At 40.0% G+C, this 18935-nt stretch overlaps 1 protein-coding gene across 2 annotated transcripts in view; it reads left to right on the top strand.

Moving 5' to 3' along the window:
- Tmem26 (transmembrane protein 26) overlaps positions 1 to 18935 on the top strand; it is a 53569-nt gene that overhangs the window by 11784 nt on the left and 22850 nt on the right. For both annotated transcript variants that reach the window (XM_052164631.1, XM_052164630.1), the window contains 3 exons: positions 5900 to 5978; positions 11767 to 11880; positions 15354 to 15574. In XM_052164631.1, the coding sequence (XP_052020591.1) occupies positions 5900 to 5978; positions 11767 to 11880; positions 15354 to 15574 (414 nt within the window). The remainder of the gene's footprint in view (positions 1 to 5899; positions 5979 to 11766; positions 11881 to 15353; positions 15575 to 18935) is intronic.

Raw genomic sequence — 18935 nt, 5'->3', positions numbered from 1 at the left:
CCATAATCTTGTAGACTTGGGACAGCAAGTTGGCTCAGTGTGTAAAGGTGATTGCTGCCAAACCAGAGGACCCGAGTTCGGTCCTCAGAACCCACATGATGGAGGGAGGACACCAACTCCAGAAAGTCATTTTCTGACCTGTATGAATGTATTGTGTCACACATGTATGCGACATACACAGAATAAACAAATTATAAAAGCATTGTAAAGGATACTCTGGTCTTCAAAACTAATATATTGTAGCTATCTTCTCAGAGTGAAACACTGAACATTCATAAGAGAAAGAAAAACCAAAACCAACCAACCAAACAAACAAACCAAACAAAAAAACCATTGGTTTCACTAAATAAAATTTCTGATAAAAATTATTAACTTACAGTTTCATTTCAAGAAGCTATTTCTAATCAATCCAGGGCCTTTATCAGATCACTGTTTGTGGGGAGCCCACATGTACCTTACACTCTGAAGGAGCAGAGGGCATCCTTTAATTAGGGGCAGAGAGTCAAAATGGTGTATGCACTAAAATTGAGGATTACTTAGGGGAAAGTCTATAACTAAATGATAAACACTTAATACACATGAACATACACATGTAATTATAAAATTTGAAACGTGAAGAAAAATGCATAATGGGAAGGCTTGCAACTACTTGGGTGGCCTGGGGAAGTTTGTTATAAGAGTCTTTATCTTGCTGACACTAGCCAGTAGAAGGAAGTAATCCGACTCCATTGTGGCAGAGGATGTCCCAGACAGGCAGACATGTTCCTGAAGGCCTGAATCGGGGAGGCGATGTGTCTTCATGGCGTCAGAAGAATACTGCAAAAAAATGGTGAGGAAGAAAGGGAACTCAGGGCAGAGGCACGCAGGGCTGGGAGCAGGCTGTCTCACAAAGTCTACAATGGGCAAGTGCCTCACACAGCTCTTCATCTTGCAGAGGTCAAGTGTGAGGCTAGCGTTTGTAGGTTGTGGCATTCTCAGCCATGGGAACAGCACCCCCTGATGCAGGCAAATAAGTGGTTTAGGTCTTATTTGCATACAGAGCTGATGGGGAAGGCAGAAGTTCTGTAACTGAGACTCTGAAATGTTGGCCACAAGGGTCGTGTTGCTCTACTAACACTCTTAACCAATCTGACGTCTCAAAAGGTAAGTTGTATGCAACCACTAAGGAAAGGAAGAGGCAGTGTTGCAATTGAGCTCTGCCGAGTGTGACCGCTGCTACTGGCCATTCTGCCTTAGACGTAATAAGTCCTCGGGCCGGTGAAATGGGTGGCTCAGGAGTCAAGATCACTTGGTGCTTCTCCAGAGGATCCACCTCTGGTCCCTAGTGTCCACTTTAAGCAGCTCACAACTACTTAACGCCAGATCCAGGGGCTCTGATGCCATCTTCTGGCCTCTGTAGATACCTACTTACATGTGGTGTGCATACACACACACACACATATACACAAACGTAAAAATGTATAGTAACCTTTTTGAACAAGAACAAATGCTGAATAATAATTCTTCAAAGGTCTCAGCTCAAATAGCATCTTTGGTACTAACTAGACATCCAGAAGTAAGGAGTCTGTGTTCATGTTTGTAGATTCGTCGTTTTTATTCATTCAGTCATTCATTATTCACAAATACAAGCATTTAAGCAGTTGAACACTGGCTGAACAGACATTAACTGAACATTAAACAAGATAGCAACATGCTGCCTTGGAAAGGAGGATGCGAGACATCAGGGAAAGGCAGCGATCAGGGGACAGGCGGTCTGCCTTCAGAAAGCTGGTATTCTGAAAGCTAATCTAACACACACACACACACACACACACACACACACACACACACACACACACACATTTAAAAATAAAAAATAAAATGTAACATTCTCCTAGATAGCTCATATATTGGGAAGTTATATTATGAAGCCCATCACAGGGAAAGGGATTGTATATATGCAGCCTCATATGGCTTCCAAGCCAATCCCCATTTGTAAAGCAGATTCCTATCATTCAGGCTTGTTTGTTTTCTTGAGTCACAGTCTTGCCTGGTATTTGCTATGTAGCCCAGGCTGGCCCTGAACTTGTAGTAATCCTCCTGCTTCACCTTCCTGAGTTCAGACATTCCCCGGCATACATGGCTTATATCCCATTATAAATATTGCCCCACATCCTCCATGGACTTGTCAGGCTCATGGGCTTAAGACTTGTTTACATTTAAGGGTGTTTCCCATCCTTTCTTCATAGCTCAGCCACATTAGCTATGTTGATCTAAACAAGGACCATGGTTTGTCAGAGGAGGCTGTGAATAGAGGGGAATGCGAGCTATTCCTCAGCGTGAGTCTGTCCTCTCACCTTCTTCTTGCGTCACAGAGCCCTAAGAAGGAAGGGGTCATGAAAGGAAACTTCTCCAAAACCGGTTTTGCTTTAGCAGCCCTGGGGCTGGACTCAAGGCTCCAGAAGAGCACTATACCACTAACCTAGTCCACATTTTCTTTGGTTTTCTTTTTCTTTGTTTTAAGTAAACAGTAAGTTGGGGCTGAAGTTGCTGTCTTGATAGAATGTGCTAGGCGTAAGGCACAAAAACAGGTCATGGAGCCCTGACTATAGGGCAAATGGGGTTAGACTTTCTATATTATACAACACAGAAATTCTTGAATATTGAGTGTGTGTGTGTGTGTGTGTGTGCTGAGCTAATCTCCTAATTAAGGCAACTACACCAAAATGGGATAATGATATTTTTTCTAATTATAGAAATGGATCTAATGCACCAGAGATAGTAAGGTCATTGGTTTATTTTCAACTTCCTTTGAGTTCTACTGTGTTCTGTGTCTAACACTTCCCCCAGATTATTATTTTAACAGTATTATTTACTAAGGGTGTTAGGCTCGAAACTTGAGGTTAACAAACTTTTGTTTTGCTAACATCCCTTTTGTCCAAACATCAACAACCGACATGTGTAGCTTGCCCTGTGACCAGAACTGACTTCCTTCCCTGTGTCTCTCAGCAAATCTTCCTCGTGTTTCCTGTGATATAGAAGGTCAAAGAGTTGATGCTTTCTTTCTTTTAAGAGTGTGCCTGACATGGGTTTTTGACATTTCTCTGCAGCTCAGACATCTTCCAAGTTAGAGTTTAATAATATCTTGACCCATAACCTTTTGCTTCAAAATTGGTTTTGGCAAGAAATCAAAAGTAGAAGAGTGTCTATATTAAATATTGATTTTTTTTAAAGATCTTTTTTTTCCTTGCCCTTTCTATTTATTTTTTTTCCTCAGAAGATTAAAGAAAATAACAAAGGGTCAATAGCCTTTTAAAACTCCACCCATTTTCCCTTTTTCCATTTATTTATTTATTTATTTATTTATTTATTGTTTTACTCTCTAGCTTATAATAGTGTTTAGATAAAGTTTAATCTCACAACAACAAATGGTGTTAATAAAATGAATTAACTTATTAATTTAACTTTGAGATACTCTATCATGAAAGAATTTAATCCAAAACCAAACACAATTTGAAGCAATAAGTTTGGAAAGAACCTTACTTGTCCCTTTTTATTATGTATTACTATCATCACCATTATTTGGTTTTAAAAGGAAAAATCTTGATAGGTGTCACAAATTGGACTCACATTTGTAATCCTCCTGCATCTCAACCCCCAGGGTCCTGAGATTATAGGTGTGTATCACTGCACCCAACTTACTATTTCAAAATTATAACAGATATACTTTTATTGCCCCCCTGTACTAGTTTCCTTACCTTTGACAGAAAACATCCTGACGCAAAGGTAACTTAGAGAGGAGGCTTCATTTAGTTTCTGTTCTCAGGTCACAGTCCATTATTATGTGGAAATCAAGGCAGGAAATTGATGTTTCTTGTGCACAGAGCACAAAGAGAATACATGCCTGGGCTTTTGTATGTTTCATTGCTAGCTGTCTTCTTGCTAACATAGTTCAGAGGGCAGGCATAGGGGATGGTGCCATCCACACTTACAGTGAATCTGCCCAACTCAATCTCAGTCAAGAAAATCTCTCACCCACACCCACAGGCAACCCAATTATACAATCCCTCTCTAAGAGTCTATTTCCTTGTGATTCAGGATTGTGAAACTAAGGAGCAGAGGTAGAATTTCTCAATAAGCACCAGTACAATCTACTACTTCCACTGAGCTCTTTCATCCACCAGATGCTGAGGTGTACTGATCCTTGCCAGGCCAATGCTGCTGCTGTGCACTACCACAGTTCCACTCCAGATTCATATTCATAAGCGGGGCAGGATTTGTAAGTTAAATCATAGTCCAACACAACTACTTTTAACCTGGGAAGGGAGTTGAGAGGGCTCTTCCAAACATGCACGCCGAGACAAGGCTATGCAAAGACATCACAAAAAACTTCTCATGTGGGAGCTGGAATGGGCGACTCACTGAACACTGCCACACTGACCCTCTATCACCGTAGAAATCCAACTTGTAGATCTCTGAGAAAGTCAGCCCCATTCGCAAAGCCATGCAAATTGACCCTTGGCATGAAGAGTTGATGGTCACTGTGCTATGTGCAATGGGGAATGAATTAGGAGATCTTCAGCACAGGTCATTTCAACCTGAGCATGTCTCCATCAGTCCTCTCTTCAGCACTCCTTCTGAATTTTGAATCAGGAAATAACAGATATTGATGTGATGGTTTGTCTATGCTCAGCCCAGGGAGTGGCACTATTAGAAGATGTGGTCCTGTTGGAATAGGTGTGGACTTGTTGGAGTAGGTGTGTCACTGTGGGCTTGGGCTATAAGATCCTCATCCTAGCTTCCTAGAAGTGAGTATTCTGCTAGCAGCCTTCAGATGAAGATGTAGAACACTCCTCCTGCACCATGCCTGCCTGGATGCTGACATGTTCTCGCTTTGATGGTAATGGACTTAACTTCTGAACTTGTACGACAGCCCAGATTAAATGTTTTTCTTATTAGAGTTCCCTTGGTCATGGTGTCTGTTCACATCAGTAAAACCCTAACTAAGACAATTGAACTAGCCTCTCAAAAGTTCCCAAACCTTTAGATTTTTTTCTTTCCTTTTATAATTTTTTCCATTCTTGTTCCAACCATTTGAGGTTTTGTTTTCTTTTGGGTTTTTGTTTGTTTGTTTGTTTTCTTTTCTTTTTTGTGAGAGGTCATCATCTGAGAGCTCAGAAGTCTAGGTCCATGACCAGGGGAAACATTACTATCAATTTCCTTAAAACTGCAAAGTTGAAATAAATCCAGGATTTGCTCTGGCTGCAAAATTTGCTTTCTGTAAAACATCTTAAATACCCAATAAGCAGGGCTGTGCCTGAATCTAATTGGTGGTGTCCCAGGATGCCATATTACAGTCAGCTTTTATTAATTGGATTAGGGATTTGGTGAGAAAGGCAGCTGGTAGCGGCTTTGCAGTGAGTGTATGTCTTTGTAATCCCTGTGGCAGAAATCATGTAACAATAACAGAGGGGGACTGTGACTGGGCCCTGGGTGTTTTCTTGGTTTCTTTTAGGGAGGTGTGTATGTGTGTGTGTGTGTATGTGTGATGTACATATGAGTTCACATTGTGGGAGCTCATTGTTTAGGGGTGTGTGTGCACCTAGGCAAAGGGCAGACAATAGATACCTTCTTCAAGCACTCTTGATCTTCTGTATTGAGGCAGGGTGGCACACTTGCACTTAGAATTTGACCATTCAGTTAGCCAAGCCAGACAGGTTGCTCACGGGGCCCCTCTGCATCCTGGGCTTACCCAAGGCCACCCTGGCATTTACGTGGGTTCTTGGGATCTGACATAGGCTCTCTCTGGCTGTACAGCAAACACTCTACCTGCCAAGCCATCTTCCCCACCCCTCCCTTAGTCTTCTTCCTTGAAATTTAAAAACAAAACAAAAGCTAAAGTCTCTTTCTCCACCTTCAGGTTTTCTCCGGCCATCTTTTTGTACCTGATAAACATCATGCCGTCCCTGTGGCTCCTTGAAATGCACCATGGAAACCAGGTATTTGCTTCTAAAGAGGATGGTGGCTTTCAGCAGCAATCCACTTTCAGAATAGGTCATGATTTGTTTCAGTTATGAGCTTTTCTGAGATTTTCTATGGGGATTGGAATTATCTAAAAATCAAGAAGTAAGAGGTCAGAGAGAAAAGACAGTAATCTATCATCTATCCATACTCTATCAAAAGGAAATTAATGAGAATGAAATAATAGCAATTGCTTCTGGGTTATGATTACTTGACTAACACATCTTGTCAGTGATATCTTAGTTTGCTTAGTTTGCCATGACTAAAACCACAAAAAACTTGGGGAACAAAGAGCTTATTTGGCTTATAGGACTGATCACAGTCCATTGAGGGAAGTCAAGGCAGAAATTCAAATAAGGCAAGAGCCTGGGGTAGGAACTAAAGTAGAGGCCATGGAGGGGTGCTGCTTACTGGCTTGCTCAGCCTACTCTCTTAAATAATCTAAGACCAGCTACCCAGGAGTGGCACTGACATACCGAACCAGATCCTTCTACATAAATAATCCATTAAGCAAATGCCTGCCGAGCGTTCCGATAGGCCAGTCTGATGGGGACATTTTCTCAATTGAATATCTCTCTTCTCAAAAGAGAGGGCCCTGGTCCTGGAAAGACTTGATGCAGCAATGTAGGGGATTACCAGGACAGCGAAGTGGGAGAGGGTTGATTGGGGAACAGGCGAAGGGAAGAGGGCTTATGGGACTTATGGGGAGGGGGGAACCTGGAAAGGGGAAATCATTTGGAATGTAAACAAAGAATATCGAGAATAAAAATAAATAAACAAATAAACAAATAAATAAGAATTTCTCTCATCTCAGGTGACCCTAGCTTGTGTCAAGTTGGCCAAAAAGGAAGAGCACAGTGATTTTTGTCTATGATTCACCCCCTCATCCCTACAACACACTAGCTATGGTTCATGGGGGAAATGAGAAAATGACATAGTTACCCATTGATGTTTGTACGCACGTGTGTGTATGTAGTGTGTGTGTTGGTCTGGTATATGTGCACATGCATATCTATAACTGTGTTCTTCCTACAGAAGCGAATGCAAGATGCAGGATGTTCTCTGTCACTCTCTTCTGAGTCTCCTCAAGGGAAGACCTGTCCCTGAACTCTTTGAGTAAGCCCCAGTGATTCTCCTGTATCTGTTCTTCTCCATGCCAGCTCTGGGGACATGGGGTCATGCCACAGAGCGTATCGTTCCTGTGGTTGTTGGGATTTGCGCTCTTCTCCTCATTCTTGGACAGCCAATACTTCTAGTCACCAAGCCATCTCCCCATCTCTGTGAATGCGATTTAACTCCTTCACCTTCTGTGAATTCCGAGGAGTTATGCTATGACTCTCATTATGCTAAGGCCTCGTTTGTTCTGGCATCATTTGAGAAGATATATCTGAAAGCAGACATGAAACTAAATCAAACAGGACACCTTTAGCCGTGCCCACATGAATGTATTCAAACTTTTTAGGGACCAGTGAAAAACACAGGGCGAGGGGATTCCAGGAGACAAGGTTTTGGAACTTGTTGAGACATTGTAAAACAGAAATCTCTGGGCTGGAGAGAAAGCTCACCAGCTGTTAGGAGCTCCTGCTGCCCTTGCAGAGGACTAGAGTTCATGTCCCAGCATCTAGGATCATCTGAACATCTGGCTGTAAGAAATCCTGGATCTCTAATGGCCTCTTCGGGCCTCAACAGGTACCAGCATGCGCGCGCGTATGCACACACACACACACACACACACACACACACACACACACACACGCATTTCAAAATAAAAATAAAATGGAATATTCTTCTAGAGACATAATATATTAGGAAGTTATATTAGGAAGCCCATCACAGGGAAAGGGATCGCATATATCCAACCACATATGACCATGGCTTCCAATCCAATTCCCATTTGTAAAGCAGATTCCCATCATTCAGTCTTGTTTGTTTTCTTGAGTCACAGTCTAGCCTGGTATCTGCTATGTAGCCCAGGCTGGCTCCAAGCTTGTAGGAATCCCCCTGCTTCGCCTTCCTGAGTTCAGACATTCCCCGGCATACATGGCTTATATCCCATTATCAATATTGACCCACACCCTCCATGGACTTGTCAGACCCACAGACTCAAGACTAAGCCTGTCATTTGTTTTGCTAAATTTCCTGCACAAGTGTAGGAGGCTTCATTGATAAAAATGCTTTATGCAAGATCTGCTCCAAATTGATCCTGTATGGATTTCTTTGTTACAGCTGTTATTTCATATATCAGGGTTGAGTCTCCAGTTTATATGTAACTTGATCTGAAAAGGCTTCCGTCAAAGTTGAGGCACACAGAGAGCCATTTACCTTTGCGGATCCCTTTCGAAGAAACTCCCAAGCAATTATCAATCCTTCATCCAGGAAGGAAACATTTCTCCTCCCCCCCCCCCATCTCTCGCTGAAATTCATTAAAGTCTGAGGCAGCCTCCATGCCTGCGTTAAAGAATGTTTGTTTGAGTCAAGTCACCATGTGTCTGATAAGAAGACCACAAAGAGCTAAAGGACCACTCGAGTCTCCTGTCAGGACTATGAAAATATGCTGTGGTGATTCGAATCAATTTCCTGTCTAACAGATCTAATCATACAGCATGGGTATCATCCACAATAACAATTCATTTATCACAAATGCTTTTATAACATAAAAGCATTACACAACTAATTGCTACACAGGTCAAATCTCATTACAACAAATAGCATGCAACCAAAAATGAGTTTCAAACCTCTGGCAAAACAGCTATGATTTTCACACTCGAAAGGAATCAAACCTTTGTCACTGGGATTTGACAACAAAAATTGAAATGAATGTCCAGAGATTGAAGCAGGCAGGGCAAGCAGAGATAGAAATCGAGAGAGAGAGAGAGAGAGAGAGAGAGAGAGAGAGAGAGAGAGAGAGAGAGAGAGAGAGAGACAGAGAGGCAGAGAGAGAGAGACAGAGACAGAGGGAGAGACAGAGAAACAGAGAGAGAGACAGAGACAGAGAGAGAGAGAGAGAGGGAGAATATTAGGATTATCTTTGAAGAAATAAGCGACTTTGAAGAACTGAAGGCGATGCAGAAATCCACTCTGTCCTTTCCTGATAATCACTTTTGCTGCATAGGACCTGACATTTCAGAGAGTTTTCAATTAGATTTCCTCACTAGATTTAAGGACCCCATTCATTAAACATCCTGCAGCCATTTCTGTTTTATAGAAGAAAAAAAAACTTGGGGCTTAGAAGGCTTAAGTTCAGAACCAACATATGGTCCAGAAGAACACACTCTAATGTTTCTGAGGAGCTTGCATAAGAATCATCTGAATTTTTCCACAATGGTAAGAGTCATTTACTTTTCCTTGATGGGACCAGAGAGAAGCCATGACTAAGAACATCCTTTGCCCTTGAAGAGAACCTGAGTTCAAATCCTGACACCCACTGGATACACAAAACTTCCTAAAACTCCAGCTCCAGCTCTTCAGTTACCTGCAGACATGTGACATAACAATCACAGAGAGACACACACACATACATGCAACTGAAATAAAGTGGAAATCTTAATTTCCAATATTCCTCACTCATTTACTGCCCAGTGCTTCTAGATGACCAGTTTCATACCTTCATTCCCAGCATGATATAATCTACACAAATATAAACAAAACCATCCCGAGGACCACAATGTTCACCGTGCGTGAGCTCTTCTTCTGACTGAGCACATGGAGAGTAATGAAAATGGCCTGCTCTCTGTGACGTCCTTCTTAAGTTTGAGCTGAAGGGATACACTAGGTTTTAATGACATGGCCATAAATACATCCCATGCAGGGACCAAAAAGAGCTTCATAAAATCCCTTGCATGATGATGACTGAAATGACAAGCCCAGAAGCAGAAGAAGTCAAGTTAGGGTTAAGGATTCAAAGCTGCATATGTGGCGGCCTTAATGTTGTGAGAAGGAAGGTTCTGTTAGTCTAAAACTGAAGAGCAGGAGAGCAGAGGGGCTCCGTTGCCCTGATGCTCATGAAAAGTCCTCTGCTTCCAAATTAGAAAGCGCTGCACTCAAGGGTGACATTTCCCGTAAATAGCAAGGTGTGTGTGGAGTTTTAGAGATAAAGGGATCAGATCCTATCATCTCACTAGTTTTAATATACAGTACATTTTCATGCCTATAAAAAGGAGGTCAAATTTTGTTTCTAGCCACAGTTACACACTTAAGCTCACAAAGCTACACTATAAATGATTATTTCAGATCTGGGCAAAAGATTGTTTTTTCACTATTATCTCCTCTTGAAAATGTAGTGGAATGACACTACACATGTGCACATGTATGCATATACACACAACATGCGCAGTCACACATGCACATATGTTCACATAAACATACCCACACATAAACACACACATATAGAGGCTTTCACATATGCTACACACACGAACATACATGCACACACATAATCATGCACACACATGTAAACACATGCGCACACATGTGCATCCACACACATACTTGTGCTTTCACTTGCATATACACACATACATATGTACATGCACACCTCACATGCACGTACAAACATAGGGTGCAAGCTCCTAGTTATTCATGGTACTTCACATGCAACACAAGTCACTTGGGCTCAGAGCGGAAAATGAAGGCTTCTTGGCAGACTTTTGGTCTACTTGTCACATGGTTTACGGAGAGAATAAATGGCATGGTGTTGAGAATAATTACCAAAAAAAAAAAATCATTTCTTATGGCTTACGCTCTGTTTTATCCCCTGATAGGTTCTCTTAAGAAATGTATGGAGTATGGGATTGATGATGATGATTGTGGTGATAGTGGTGGTGGTGGTAGTGATAGGTGACGGTAGTAGTTTTCTTCCTCTGTCTGTCTGTCCGTCCATCTGTCTGTCTATCTGTCTCTCTGTGTGTACTCTCTTTCTCTGTCTGTGTTTATTTCTGTCTCTATATGTGTCTCTCTGTCTCTGCCTCCATCTCTTTTTCTTTGTGTGTGTGTGTATGTGTGTGTGTGCGTGTGCACACACACAAAACACGTCAGCACTGCAGATGCTTAGAAAGAATCATGTACTCCTTGAAGCAGGTCTGTGAAGAATGCTCCCACAATGGTGCTTCTGTCAAGTATTGTCCCTTTGTTTTCTTATACATATTTCCATCTTTTATTTTACCTGTTTCCCAGTATCTGTCTAGATCAAATTACAAAAGATTTGTTTGTAGACACTCGTGTACAGAAATAAAGAAAAGAAGGACATTGTCTTCTAGGTCAATTCTCAAATTTCCCACAACCTTAAGTTGGCTTCTATGGTAACACTGGTGTCGGGGACACTAGACATGCTGACCTTCTGTTTGTGCCAGTATCTGGCCTGAAGGGTGAAAAGTGATTGGATTATTTATTTAACTGGAATGGTATTTTTAGATAGAGAGTGTTCTTGGTAAGAAACAAGCTCATAAAAATAAATGCTTTGACAGGCTTGTATGTATTCTCAGAGTTTGTATCACAATTGTTCCAACAAAGGGTCAAGAAAGGGACCCCAGTTACTAACCAACAGATTTTACAGCTTTCTAAGATGGGTCAGCATCTGTATCCCTCTATGCTTACAAGATAGGGAGAGAGGCAGTGAGCACTCTCCTGGGGTGTCTTCTACCTCATATTCCTGTGATGTTTATGCAGTCTCTGTAGATGTCCACCATCCTTATAATCTCTTGCATGGAGTGAAACTGCTTTGCTGTTACTTTGTTGCAATTCTGTTTGCATCCCTCTCTCAATTCTTAGTATTGCAGTACCCAGTCTGAGAGAACGGCACAGAACTTCAGCAGAAGAGGAGATGTCAATCAAACCCTGTTATCCCACAGAGACGCCAACGGAATGGGGAATATCCTTGAGCTGGTGAGAACTTTCCCAGTCATTTATAGAAAGTTTCCTATAAAAGGAAGTTGCTCAGAAAAGGACGTATTTTGTTCATTAAACCTATACCATCCTCATCAGATGATGTACTTTACATTAATGAACTTAAGCATGAATAACATGCTCTCAGCATGTGTATAGAAACATAAACTAAGAAGGTATTACAGCATAATAACTATATATAAATTTATGTGCTCCAATTATATCTCTATATTTTTAAATATAGTTATGTATAACAGCCGCATAACTTTTTCATTCATACACAACCTCCCCTCTTATCACATCTGGTACCTTGATGATATGTTAGAAGATCATCTGCATAGATTTGAAGCAGGGTATCACACAGGTTGGCTAAGAACTCACTAAATAGCTGATAATGACCTTGAACTTCCAATCTTCCTACCTCCACCTCCCACATGCTAGGATTACAGGCATGTACCTCCACCTCAAGTATATGTGGTGTTGAGGATCAGACCTGGGGCCTCATGAACACTAGGCACTATGCCAACTGAGCTAGATCCACAGTCCCAATGTTTTTAACCAAAAATTGATGTACCTACATGGATATGTCATTGTCACTAAATGTTAGAGTTTACATTTGAGTTCACTTTGGGTATTGTGTGTTCTATGGGTTTAGAAAATGTATTATAACCTATCTATCTATCTATCTATCTATCTATCTATCTATCTATCTATCTATGTATCTATCTATCTATCTATCTATCTATCTATCTATCTATCTATCTATCTATCTATCTATAATCTCTATCTTTCTATCTCTCTATCTGCTGTCTATCTATCTATCTATCTATCTATCTATCTATCTATCTATCTATCTATCTATCATTAATAGTATCTATCCAAAATGTGTGCTTGCCTGTCAATTAACCTCTGTTTTCTACCCTCCCCAGTCACTTTTAATAAGGAAAACCCCTTCTCCTTCCTTCTATCCCTCCTTCTTTCCCTTCATCTCCCACCATCTCAGAGGCTTTCAACTTGTGTGTCAAGACCCATTTCGGGGATAGACAAGCTTTTCACAGGGGGCTTCTAAGACCATTGAAAAGGACAGATATTTACAATATGGTTAGTAACAGTAGCAAAATTGCAGGTATAAAATAACAACAAAAATGATTTTTACAGTTGGGGCTGACCGTAACATGGAAAACTGCACTAAAGGATCCTCTTTGGGTCTCTTGCCTTTCACAGAGTAGGATATTTTAGTTTTGGTGAAGCTACGCTTACTAATTCTGTCTAGGATCCTTGCTTAGATGTCGTATCTAAAACCACCGCCACAATACACATCCGACTGACTCGCTCTAACCTGAGCTCGTAACAGCTTTATAACTTTGCATTTTAAGTCTAGTTCTTTAAATTTTGGGAAGAGTGCAAGCTCTATAGCACCACACGATTTACTTATTTGTTTGCTTATTTATTTATTTGTCAGCATGTGGATGCCTAATTATTCTAGCACCATTTTTTTTTAAAAAAAAAACAATTATCTCCACTGAAATCTATTTGCGAATACATTGAAAATTACTTGTGATTTGCGGGTTCTGTTTCTGGGTTATTTGTTCTGGCCCACGGTTCTATTTGTCTATACCATTTACCCAATGAGCACTGTCTATGTAATTGCAGCAGTAAGTCCTAAAAGTCACATGGCATCGGGGCTCCAGCTTTGTTCTGCTTCAATGCTGTGTGAGCTGGTTTGGGTATTTTACCTCTCCACATAAACTCTAGACTCAGTTCTTCACTCACCAAAGAGCTTGATGGCATTATGGTTGGGCTGATATCATCGAATACATGTCAAGTCATGGACCACTGGCATGTTGACAATGTTGAGTCTCTTTATCCATGATCATGAGACCTCTCTCCAGTTAGCTCATGTTTGATATAAGCTTTCAAGGACTGTACATATAGCTCAGAGCTAGAACACATGCCTCATAGATGCAAGGCCCCATGTTTGATTTCCATAAAGCAGAAAGACTGATTTAACTCCTCAACATTTAGTATTTTTGCCATATATGTATGTATCTGACATATACATACACACATATATATCATATATATCATACACATCCTATACATATACACATACACATATACACATACACATGCACATATACATATATCATATATACACATCATATATATATATCCATCATATACATATAAACATACACATATACATCATATATATACATCATATATATTCATATACACATACACATATACATATATGTGTGTATATATGTACAATGTATTTTGACAGAGGTGTACATATAACATGTATGTACTTAACATTTTGCTAGATTTATATGCAAGTGTTTTATTTTCCACAGTGACAATGTAAGGACTACTTAATTTTAACTCCAATATCTATTTCCTTTTTTTCCCAATATCTATTTCTTAACCAGTATATAGAAAGAAGATTGATTCTTGGATATCAAATTTTATTCTATGATTTTTTTCTTCTTACCCCCCACCAAGTCCTCTAGACTTTCTACATATAAAAGATTGTGGGATGTCTGAACAAAGACAGTTGTGTTTATTTTATTCCAATGAGTACTACCTTCCTTTTCTAGAATATATATATTATGTATATATGTTTTATATATATATATATATATATATGATGTCCTTGTGTACATGGTATGAGAACTGATTCAAATATGGATATCAATTTTGCCCGTGTAACTATGCCGCTTGGATAGATCACCTGGAGCCATTATCTCGTCTATTTATGACATAGATCTTGTAGTCTTTAAATATTTTAATCGATGCCAATAATAGCATATTTTAAAATTTACTTGGAAGTTAAACAGGAAGGCTATATCCTCTGGAATATACTGTGAATCTAGCATTTTCTCAAACCTGAGAGTAAAGGCAGGCTAATTTTTTTCTTGCTGAATTATGGATTATTGAGTAAAATGCTAATTATTCAGAGCAAAGATAGGAAATATTACAATTATTCTAATTATTTCTAATTAAAGTTTTAAGGCAGCAATGGACAAAGGGAAGACTGTAAAAATTCCAATGTTGATAAAATCAGATTTTTAAATCAGTAAAAGGAAATTATTGGACTGTTTTTATAATTTTAATATGGAACTTATCAAACTTTGTTATGTGCCATATTTTATTATGGACTGTAATAAAACACCCAATGATCTTTAAAACATTATTAAATTGGTTCTTTAAATATCACAAGGCATCATCTTATTAGCCATGCAAGGTTTAAATTAGCCACACTTTAAGTCAATCCTGCTTTAAAAACCCTGTTGTATTTCTTTTATAGCGCGTTGAGCTAAAAGGAGTGCCATGTCTTCCTTAGTTATTAAAGAATGACTCTTGGAAAACATTGATAGAAACACACCATTGACCAAGAGCTGAAAGCCACATTGAAGTAAATGATCATTTGCACAGCGATGGTTCCTAATCCTGATGTCTCTGTTCAACAGGCCAGGGGCTTTGTTGACAACTTATCCATGGTATGTGAACCAGTCTGGACCTTAGGACTCCACCAGACCCTCCTGCTAATATTAATCATTGGACGGTGGCTTCTCCCCATTGGAGGGACCATCACTAGAGACCAACTCTCAGAACTTCTTCTGATGTTTGTGGGGACAGCGGCCGACATACTGGAGTTCACTACTGAGACTCTGAAAGAAAATAATGTCAGGTAAGGTCCTGATCCAATGTCCACTGTTCTGTTATTTGTACCACATCTGGCTGGTTGTTCCCTTGTCTGTACTTGGCATACGTAAGGCTTTTAAAGGGCGGCTTTATGTCAGGGTGCGAGGGATGACATTTTAGTGAATTGTTTTCCATGCAAGCCTCAGGACCCTCAATTCCCGTGTGAGCACCAGGCATGGTGCTGTGTGTCATGTGTGTCTAGTATCACAGCACTGGAGATAAGAAGATAGGAGACTCTCTAGGGCTCCCTGAAAGGCCATTCAAGATGACAGTAAACGCCATGTTCAGTGAGAGTAAGGTGAAGTTGATAGATGAAAACAATCACATCAAACCTCTGGACTCCATATGCACCTAAACACGTGTGTAGACACATCAGTACACAGAAGAACACGCATGAGCATGTATTTGCATATACACTGCATGTACTATATGTGCACATATATAATTAGATACATGCTAGGGACCAATCCTTATATAAAAAGGGAAATGCTAGGGAAGGAGGCTTGGTCTGAGAAAGAGACAGGATATACCCACCCTGGATAGAACAGAAAACTGCCATATAGTTAGTTACACCAAAAGTCCAGGAGGATCGTGGTGGAACCACAGCAACTATAGGTATCTGGAGACCCCCCTCGGGTATCTCTTTCTTCTTCAACCAAGTGTCAGCAGTCTATAGACAATGCCAATATTTTCTCCAAGTTCACATAGATCCAGGAGCCATAGAGACGCCATTCCGTTCTCCGGCTGAAGAATTTACATTTCCCGGCGAGAAGGAGAACAGAGCAGATGAAGTTTTATTGTACGGAATTTTATTTTTAGTCAGTTTTGTTCAAAGCGCCCAAAGGCTTTCTGGTGGAGATGCCTATAAATTAAAACTTATTGAGTTGGTGCTTTTATTTTTGCCACCAGCAAGTAAACTCGGAATCCGTGATCACATCTGTTTATGGAACTGCTTTCTTCCCATTAGGGATTTGAGCCTCCGTGCCTGAATGTACTCTAAGCTTGGGTTGTTTTGTATGATGCTATAAAAATAAATTGGAACGAGGCTGGCTTTTAATGCTACGGTTTACTTTATTTCACTCTCCTCAAACAACAAAACATAAAGCCTGAGCAAAACACACCGACTTGTTAAATAAGCCTAATTTCTCAATCACAGTGTGAGTCATTATTTATAAGCGAGAGAATTTTTTTTTTACAGGAACACTTGTTTTGTGCATACTAATTTTTCTTTTAGTTTATCAAATTGACGTCATTTTTTTTGAGGTATCAAATAGGAATTGGATGGCTGTAGTCACGGGGTTTGTTTTCGTGGGGTGGTTTCAATGCCTTATGCTTGATCAGCGTCTTACATTGTATAGTAATTTCAGATACATTTAAGATCATTGTAATACAGTTGTCATTACTAAAAAAAATATGAATGGATCATGATGGAGCCCCTGGAATTATGAACGTGGATAGTTACAGAGTCCTGACATCTGTAAATGAATGCACGCATGCTAAATATCTACAGAGCATGAAGACTGCACAGGATAGTAAAGGGCTTAGAGAGGGCTCTGTTTTATGGAGTTAGTCATAAGGCGAGAGAAATGCCAAACCCCGTTATCTTAATGGGCTCTGCGTGTCCCATCCAGAAGTACCATCAAAGAGTAATGGATCCCGTGTTTACCAATAAATGTTGATTATTAAATAAGTTTATTTAATTGCTTGACCCATAAAAAAGCGCCCTTGGAAGTCACTCAGCACGGCTTAATTGACTAAGAACTGGTTTGTTATTTAACGTGTGCCAGGCACTGTGTTAGGCAGAGCCCGAGGAGCAAAACCGTAAACAAGTTATGAACCAAAGATCACACAGTTCGGCCAAAACAGTACTATTTTGGTCCAGCAAGAATTTAGGGAGCACTCGATGTTTCTAAGCATCAGCAATCCCCCCAATTTTTTTTCTGCTGCTTACAATTGAATCCGAATGCTTTCTGAGCATATATTTTGGGTATTTTGAACTTGTGTTTCATGCAAGTTAATGCTAAATGAGGCAGAGTGGATTAAAGTAGGCCCTTGTATCTGCAGGCTTCTCATCTGTGGATAGAGAATGTTCTAGAAATGACTACAAGTTCATTACAGCATTATAACATGGATTGCATACTAATGTTGCACAATGTTGTCTAAGAACTTGCTTGACATCTTACAAACATCCTTCCATGGATAAAGGATTTTTGTTAAAGATTCTATTTCTAAATATCTTTTAAAAATTATTTAATATATATTCATACACTGTAGCCGTCTTCAGACACACCAGAAGAGGGCATCAGATTCTATTACAAATGCCTATAAGCCACCATGTGGTTGCTGGGAATTGAACTCAGGACCTTTGCAAGAGCAGTCAGTGCTCTTAACCTCTGAACCATCTCTCCATCCCTCTAGATATCTTTACATACTGTTTTCAATTGCATTTTCTCAAATTGAAATTATTTTTTTCAATATTTCTGGATTGTGCCAGTGGCCTTTTGTGATTTCCCATTTGCCCCCTTGCACCTCCGTAAGTCAAATGCACCTCATCCGGTGGTCAAGTCCTACAACATATCTAGAGATTTTCCTCTCTTCAAACAGCTTGCTTCCAAGTTCTAAGTTTCTGTCTCAGGTCCCACATATATTGTAAGAATTTATATCAAAAATATCTTGTGTGTGTGTGTATGTGTCTGTGTGTCTGTGTGTATCTGTGTGTGTGTGCAAGCATGTAAGCAGTCATGCATTTGTGTGTGTGCATTTGTGTGTTTGTGTGTGTATCTGTATGAGTGTGTGTGTATGCATCTGTATATGCACTCATGCATGTGTGCATGTCTACTTGTGTGTGTTTTTGTGTGTCTGTCTGTCTGTCTGTTCAGAAGAAGAGATTGATCTCATGGAACTATAGTAACAGATAGTTAGCCACTATGTGGTGCTAGTAATTGAACTCAGGTTCTTAACCGCTGAGCCATCTTCTCACCTCACAATGGTGTCTTATGAATAACAGAGTTCTCTGTAATACAATGTTCTGGTTTATCTCTTTTGGGTCATGTTTGCTGCACCATGTGTAAGAAATAAGAACAAATCCAAAACCAGAAGTGTCTTCTCTTTTCCACCTAGGGAATTTTTAGCTCTCTATGTTTGTGTATGTTGGGGTGTGTGTGTGTGTGTGTGTGAGTGTGTGTGTGTGTGGTGTTTCCATTTGATTTAATTTTGTGCACTGTGAGATAAACCTTCAAGTACAGTATTTTTGGCATTGACCCCGAATTATTGTAGTACCAGCTTGGATTAATTGTCTCATAAATATCTGTTGAAAATACTTTCTGAGTTCAGCTGGTATATTTATT

This window comes from Apodemus sylvaticus, chromosome 19, assembly GCF_947179515.1.
Source record: "Apodemus sylvaticus chromosome 19, mApoSyl1.1, whole genome shotgun sequence".
NCBI classification, from domain to species: domain Eukaryota; kingdom Metazoa; phylum Chordata; class Mammalia; order Rodentia; family Muridae; genus Apodemus; species Apodemus sylvaticus.
The sequence above is the reverse complement of the archived record's forward strand: the minus strand, read 5'-3'. Positions and strand labels throughout refer to the sequence as shown.